Source organism: Ostrea edulis, chromosome 1 (assembly GCF_947568905.1).
Source record: "Ostrea edulis chromosome 1, xbOstEdul1.1, whole genome shotgun sequence".
Taxonomy (NCBI): domain Eukaryota; kingdom Metazoa; phylum Mollusca; class Bivalvia; order Ostreida; family Ostreidae; genus Ostrea; species Ostrea edulis.
The window spans coordinates 51,905,614-51,914,405 of NC_079164.1; the positions used below are offsets into that span (position 1 = coordinate 51,905,614).

Here is an 8,792-nt window from a genome sequence, read left to right on the forward strand (position 1 = left end):
AAATATTTCAAGCCCCATAAAATCTGTAAAATCCAGACTCCCCCCCCCCCCCCCCCCCCCTCGACCCACTGCCTCATAAAGTGGCGCCCCCCGTAATCACAATTCCTGGTATCTCGCAGGCCTGTCCACATGTTGGATGAGGAAGCAGTTTCTGATGCACTCTATGAATTGCGACCACTTTCAGAGTTTTCACTGTCGGTTGCTGTAGGGTTATGCAGTCGATTTTGCGATAATTAAAGTCCCCAACTATGATTATGTCACGTATGTTTGTCCGTTACGCACCGAAGTAGTCTCTCAAGGTTGTGAAACACAAGATAATATTTATGTACTTGGAAATTGTGTTCTTTTACCTGAAAATATGGTTTCAAACTAAACTTTACCATTTATAATTGAAAATTTATCCTTGTTCTCCATATATTTTGTCATAGTAAATATTGCGATATCATACTGCAGTGCAGTTTGAAATATCGAAAATTAGTGTCAATACCCAGCATTAAGGGCAAACAAGTTACAGGGCGTATTTCGGACGTGTGTTAGATGCGTTTCTTGGGACGGACCTAAGGAAAAATAGAACGAAACCTCACAGTGCTAGCCATTCCGGATAAAAACGGGAAATTTGGTCACAACATTTTTATCCCCTCAATGTGTGTGCATATTTGTGCATAAACTGCAATTTCTGATTACATTTATACTGCATATCACATTTTGGAGATTAACTACGTTTTCTAAATGCTGATAAACGTAGATATGCGAGTAAATTACTTGATTATTTTAAATGCGGTTATTTATTTTCATTCCAAATAGCATGATGCAAAGCATTTCAAGGACGTAGTTGTCCGGTGCACATGTGTGAGAGAAAGCTACCTGTCTAAAGCGAAAGAATGGATCCCAATAAACTTAAAGATTTACTTACAAAAGGTGGTAAAAAGGGTGGCAAGTTTGGAGTTGGTTTGGCAGCAATAGTTGGAGCTGCTATTGGGATACAACAGTCATTTTATACAGGTAAAATCCAAATTATTGCATACTAAATGTCTTATGCAATTTTATTTTCAGCTTCAAGTTATTTATTTATCATTTTATTTGGTAGTCGATGGAGGTCATCGATCAATTGTATTCAGTCGCATTGGTGGGGTTCAAAAGCAAGTCTATTCTGAAGGGCTTCATTTCAGGTAAGACCTTAATCAATTATAATTGATAGTACATCCATAATATAGATTTACACCCCCCCCCCCCGATTCTCACGCAACATGCGTACACTCTCAGTCCATAGTATGATAACCCACCATGACGTAGAACCCACAATAGTTAAAGTTCATTCTTCCTGCAAATTTTAAAAGATTAGAATAAAAAATTTCTTCTGGATGCTGTGATAGACGCATGGGTTGATTCATTCAGAGCAGCTGTTTCAGTCTCAACTTCTCATAACTAATTGTATTACTTTAGAGAAATAATTTTAGTTTTGAAAATTATGGTTTTATCTAGCAAGCAGAACCTATTGTCAATGTGGAACTTTCAGGATGTACCGGAACGATCGATTATATTTGACGTACATACAACACGGTCACGTGATAACCAATTGTAGGGCAAAGTTGACATTGATACAAACAGTGTTTCCCTAGCAGACGATCCGCAAAGACCTATGCGCTGTCCTACGATGATGATCCAAATCACTATTGGTGCCAAGTACCCGAGTGTAAATTAGATGGAAGGGAGGCACATTTAGACGCGTATCATTGGATGCAAGGCGTGAAGTTTTACCGATATCCTCAAGATATTCCCTATATCTATTTCCCTCGCCAACTCACATAATTAAATCGAATGCATTTTCCTATAAAATGGTTGTAGTGATTCTTTACTTTCACAGATAGCATTTAAATGCAGGAATTTGATAGCAAAAGAAGTATCCCATGCTTGATTACTTAGTTTTTATTGTAATCTGGAAGTGACATGCCCTACAAATTACATTTAATGCGTGATAAAAATCAGAGTGGATCCGTATCTCAAAAGTCCTGTATTGAAATAATCTTCAAGTTCAGGTGATCACTCATCCCACTACATAGAAGTAATTGAGGTACGAGTCACGCCAGCCAGTTGATCACTCATCCCACTACATAGAAGTAGTTGAGGTACGAGTCACCCCAGCCAGGTGATCACTCATCCCACTACATAGAAGTAGTTGAGGTACGAGTCACGCCAGCCTAGTGGTCAGGGTGCTTGCTTCACAACTAGAATGCCCAGGTTTGGTTCTTCCTAGTGGCACTGTGTCCAGAGTCGGAAACCCATGGTCGGTCGCTCTATTTGTTTACCTACCGTGGGTCACAAGGCGAATATTTTCGCTGGAAGGTGTGTCTCGGCTTCTATATGCGATTGGTCACATTACCATTCCTTATTGCGATATTCAACCAATGAAAAAGCCCCTTATTTCCAGTCCTCGGTAGCATAGAAAAACATGCTTTCAAAGCCAAGATTTTGACTACGTTTAAGTTGAACAAGTTACAAAACTTTCAGCGAGATGCTTTATCTGCATTTATAATATTGAAGCGGAGGGTGTATTTGTGTTTATAAAGACAGAGGAGGAAAATGTCTGTGTTACCAAGCGTTTACTATCGTACTGCGTACGAGTCTGTACCGGTCTCCATGTTCAGCACGAGATCCTAGTTCCATCATAAGGGAGCAATGTGTTTTTTCAAACACATGCCATGAAGCAGTGATGATAATAAATATACCAGAGGCGGATCCAAGATTTCCGAAGGGGGGCACATGTGAAAGAGAAGTATTAGTTAAAATAATCAGCCATTTTGGGTGCGAAATCTGGAGTTTTCATCTTCATATCTTTGATAGTGGCACAATAAAACACACATACTTTCATGGGCGCCGACATTACAGCTGACACTTTGAATACCGGGAATATTTTCGGCGATTCCCATTGGTCCATGATGGGTCACGTAAGATCACGCATTTTAATGAGTTATGCGAAAATATCAGCCTTGTGACTCCGGTAGGTAAACGAATAGAGCGACCGACCGTGGGTTTCCGACAATGCACTGTGTCGAACCTAAGCCATTTAGAATGGTAGCGACTGTTCCTTAGCCTAGCACCAGGCATTACATATGAAAGTACAAAGGTTTCATTTCACAGTAGGCATTGGTGCGATAAAGAACCCATAAGCACCATGTGTAGATCAGAATGTGGCACTTAACTTAAAGCTGGTGAGAATTCTACATGAATGAAAACTTTGTAAAATAACAAACAAATGAACTCTTTTCATAACAAGGGGCATGGAAGCAATTCATTGTGTCTGTCATTCACTTTATCTGTAATTACCCATGATTTGAAGATCAACCGTGTCATATTTACATTTCCGATGTTCTTGCCTTTAATATCTTTAGCAACTGTAATGATAGTCATTTCCTCATGATTGTGATACAGATGTGAATAATACACACATGAATCTTGATAAATATAGCACATCAATTTTAACAGCTAGGAATTCCTAAAGAAATGAAAATAGAATGTAAATTTTAAAAATAAATTTCGTTTTTTTTGAAAATACATGAGGGTATTTGGTAAACATGAAAACTAGGCACCTTTGGTTTCAATTATTTAAAACATAACTCAGAAAATCTGTCCTATTTTGTGATATTTAATTGTGGATTGGCAACATCAAACCAGCAATTATTTACATGTAATTGTGGCCATTGCTACTTAATGCATCATGTGTGTTGATGAAGTTGGCGAAGTCCTGCACTTAGACTTGAAGGATGTAATTTTTAAAGTCTCATAATTAGTGAATAATCAAAGAATGGAAATTGAGATAAAAGATCATTAAGATTTCCCCGGACCTTGCTGATTTTAGCAGGTGGGATGCCAAACAAATAAAAGTTTATTTTTGACCTTATTGAAATGCTTGAGAAATGTCATTGTGTGCAAACATCATTTATCATGACATGGGCAAGAACATTCTCGAATGGGATGTAAAGCAACATACAAAGAAATATTGCTGATTACATGTATATATTACAGGGTGCCATGGTTTCAGTATCCCATAATATATGACATCAGAGCAAAGCCAAGAAAGATTACCTCACCAACTGGAAGCAAAGGTATCTATACAATTATCAGGAACTAGAAAAACAAAATTTTAAGCATACGTACATGCTCACCTATACTTTTTATCTCGCCTGAGCTGAAAGCAACACATTTTGATGGGGGTGGGGGGTGGCGATATAACAGGTGGCAATATACTGAGGATCCGGTATATTTCTGTGTGTAGAAAGAAAGGAGGGAAAGAAGAAAGAACATCGAATTGAAATGATCTATATGATAAAAATAAGAGATGATTGATTTATTGTCAGAGATACTGTCACTTCATTTTATATTTCCTGTGAAACCTACCCCCCTTCTGGTTAACCAGGGCTACTAAATTTCAAATTTAGGGGCAAAGATGGGTATATACTGACCTTGTGAAGGAATTCTCTTGTTGACATACGCAATTTTAATTTAAAGCAGAAATTTGATTTGATTGTAGGCCCTATAATTATTCAATACCAGTGGCCCAGAAAGTTGTTAAAGATTCATCTCTTCTATGCAAGACATATTCTTGCAAAGAGTGTTCTTACCTTTAATTAGACAGATACGTTGATTCTGTGGAAGAAATTTTTCTCATTCGAGTAACTTATTATATAATCTAAATACATTTTCTATGTTTGTTTTAAATGCAGATTTACAGATGGTGAATATCTCTTTAAGAGTCTTGGCACGACCAGATCAAACATTTCTCCCTCAGATTTACAGACAAATTGGTACAGACTATGATGAGAGGGTATTGCCTTCTATTTGTAATGAGGTATGTCAGAGTATTACAAGCTTTTTAGGCCATTTGAGCCATGTGACCTTATGCAATCTGTTTTTGTCCAATGTTTTATGTCATGTGAGTCATACTGTCCAGTAGTCATACCGCCAAGTATCATCATTGATCATGTATAATGCGCACTTGTGTGCAGTGCACACTCCCATGCATGGAGGGGGGGGGGGGTCCAGAAAAGCCTTAGTTTTATTTGTTGTGTGCATTCAAAAATCTAAACATGTGTGGGCAAAGGAGAAGGTACGCTTAGCATATGAATTTGGCCTAGTAAAATCAAGAAAAATAAAGTAGAAGATGACATACTTTTACCTATCGAAGTCAGTTGGGGGCAACACCCTCACTTCAAATAAAGAAACAAAATGGCACCAAAACGTCACATAGTAGAATAATACGCTCCCGAATTTACATGGATCGCTATTTCTTAGCCAAAACTTCAAAATTTTACTTACATTTGTCAATATTATGATATGAGCACATTCAAGGCGATGGATGATATTTGCGTGTGATAAACGAAATACTTCAATTAATAATAAAAAGGGTCTTTCATCAATCGCCTTCCCTGTGCTCATGGTGAAATTATAAAATCGGACAAAAATTACGCATCACACACATTTGATACTAAGATTACATATATGTGCGACAAATCATAAATTAAGGCGCGTGTTACCTTTTTGTGTAGTACAGATATGATATAAAGGAATATAATAAAATTTCTATTAATTTATGTGATCATTATACATGTAATTCGGATTTTCAATTTCTTTCGGTGTTTTTATCTGAAACGATAGTGATATAGTCGACTGTAATATTATCGCTTGTTACATGAACTACACTCATTTGAAATTGTTTGTAATATGACAAGGATAATAATTCTCGATCAGCAAAATTTATATTTATATCAATAGCAAGTAAAAGGTCTTCTAGATAAGTAACTAAGTGGGTGAACAGTCTGAATGACATATACAGTGTTTAGGAATGGCAGTTCAATCGATTGCGGTCCTGGACAGGCTGGGATGGACCAGGTAAAGGTCTAAAAGGACTGAATTGGAACCAATGGAAATTGATCAAATTTCAATAGATAATCTTAAAATTAAGTTTGATAAATTAATATGAACAGCATTGTTTTGGTGTATTCCCATATTAATGTTTACATGCTCCACGTGAACGTTTACATGTGGCATTTACGTTACAGAAGGTGATATATACTGGGAAAAGGCATACAAATATTGTACTGTCATAAAATCAATAAAAACAATCTCTATCTTTCATACTTATAGACATCTTAAAATATTCAAAATTGTAATATAGCATACATGTACATGTATGCTACTAATATTCTACATAGGCCTAATAAAATTGATAATTTCTTAATAAGATTTAACAAATACGTATAAAATTAAAGATTGTTTTTTCATATGATTTATATTTACATGTATTTATAAATGCAATCATTATTTTGTATTCAAATCAATTTTATTCTCATCTTATTAGTTTTACTAACAATGGGTGTTATATTGTAATAAAACTAATAGAAACTATTATCAACAGTCGCAAGATGGTAACTAAATTGTAAAAATGACGTCACAAATCTGGCTAGATTGTGATTTGAATCGCAGCCAAGTTGTTTTTACGTCACAATGCACTGTGCTTTAGGCACTATTTACATTTTCGGCTGAGAGTGCTAAAAGGTCAGCTGAAATATATTTTCAAAAAAAAAGTGTACACACTATATTCATTGCACACACTATTCATCCACATAGGTATTAATTCAGCATATATCATTAGAATAGAAACTGTCAAAACATGGACAGAAATCAATTTCGTCTTAGCTCATGATTAATAGAAAAGTCAATTGAAAGGAAAACGTAACCCATAGAAAGGATAAAGGAATAAATCAATTTCAGGAAAAACAACTATAATGATAACAACTTAGTAAAGTTTAGTCCAATTTCAAAATGATGTTATACAAGAGGATGACAGGTCCGGTTAACCCATCACATAGGGAATTAGAAATAATAATTCATAAATAATCAAGAGAAAAAAGGGTTTTAACCATCCGAAATCTTCATCTTGAAGCTTTTAAGGTAAGGGAGAAATATTTTTACATGTCATACCACTAGTATATCTAGTGCTCGGATTTATGCGATTCTTTTCCGGAATTCCCCGACTTTAAGCCTACCTTTTATTTCGCTGAGCATGGCGAATTTCAGCGTTATCAACCATAAGAAAACTATATTTTAGGCTCGAAAATCTCTTTCGAGCCTAAAAGGGGGGGGGTACTTTATTGTGTTTTAGAGATGAATATCGTATCCATTCTTTTTAAAATTTCTTATTCAAAAAGCTCTATATATAGGCCTATATACACTGTAGTTAAAAAACCGTTTTAAATGTTCTAATATTTAAAATGATCTACATTTATATTTTTGACTACAGAGACCATAAAAACTAATAAGCACCTTATCTATGTACACTGCGTTGATGAAAATTTGAACAATGATAAAATATAGTAGTAATAATAATAATAATGCTTTATGAAGAGAAAGTAGCCCTATTAATACAAGGCATTATTCTTCCCCGGGGCCTTCTGAAATACAAACAATATAGGCCTACACATAGCGATACGTACAACCAAAGATAAACATACAAAGATAGATTCCGTGATTATATGCATTACAAAATTGTATTTACGACAAGTATGGATGCCATATTCATGGTATAGTATAGGTACATGTACATGTAATATACGAGGGGGTAAAGGGTGGGGGGGGGGGGGGTAACGAAAATGCAACCATATATTTTCAAATACATACACATGTATACAGAACATGTATTTAAAAATAACGACGGCGAATTATAAATGTTTGCATATTTCTTCTAAAAACAGAGACAGTCTGATTAAAATTAAACCTCCCGCTTCTCTCTATATACGGGCATTCGCTTCATGGGAGCGACGGTCCGTATATCGAGCGAAGTGAGAGGTTTGATTTTAATCAGACTGAGTAAGAGACGGTGATAATTCTATATCTAACGGTACCTCATTAGATACATCTACGCCCGAGTATTGAAGAGCGTTTTTGAAACAAAATTGTTCGATGTTTTGGTAAACAAAGATTATAATTTAATTCGGGACGCATGGAATAGGAATCCTGAGTTTGAAAAAAAAAATCTCGTAGATTTTCAGAGCTCATACCATTAAAAAAAATTTTTTTTACAATAGAATACATGTAATTACTTCACATTTAACCATCTTTAGTCTAACTTTTCAAATAAGGATTTCGATGCCAATGGTCATGATTGATTTAAATACACGTTAGTTTTAGATAGTTTCTGATTATGATATTTCTATAATGTTATTGAAAAGAATTTTTGTATGTGTGTATCAACAAATTCTTTAAAATTATCCAAAGGATTTTAATTAACAAGGTATATTGAACTATTTTTTCTGAATAAGAATTGAGAAAACGTCATCAGACACGGGTTAAAGACGCAACGTTAAATCTTGCACTCGCAAAACATGCCAACTTTGCTACTTCATATCACAAAAAATATACGTAATACGTGGATATAATTACTATATATAGAAAGTACACACCCTATATAGTATTAGGGCATAAAATTACCAATTTCTGAAAATAGGCCAAAATTGACCCTTAGTGTACCTTCTCCTTTCACAAATAAAGATCATAATTCCAATTCTTCAGGATAAATTAAATATTTTCTCTTATTTAGTTGCATCTGAAAACAAAGGGTTGCAATGTGAAAAGCTCATTAAGGGAGCCTTAACGAGCTTTTCACATTGTTGACCTCTTCTCAAAAAATGCTCAGCCAAAGCACACTTTAGTGAAGGGATTCCAGTTTCTTAAAATGAAGAACCACAACCCATTCTAAGGGAGATAATTTAAAAAAATATAGGGTGACTTTTATTTTT

At 35.2% G+C, this 8,792-nt stretch overlaps 1 protein-coding gene across 1 annotated transcript in view; it reads left to right on the top strand.

Annotated features, from left to right (window-relative positions):
* Window positions 1-822: 822 nt before the first annotated feature.
* Window positions 823-8,792, top strand: part of LOC125650382 (prohibitin-2-like) — a 15,543-nt gene continuing 7,573 nt past the window's right edge. The window contains exons 1-4 of the mRNA XM_056153696.1: window positions 823-1,002; window positions 1,088-1,169; window positions 4,024-4,103; window positions 4,722-4,846. Of these exons, the coding sequence (XP_056009671.1) occupies window positions 882-1,002; window positions 1,088-1,169; window positions 4,024-4,103; window positions 4,722-4,846 (408 nt within the window). The 5' untranslated portion in view covers window positions 823-881. The remainder of the gene's footprint in view (window positions 1,003-1,087; window positions 1,170-4,023; window positions 4,104-4,721; window positions 4,847-8,792) is intronic.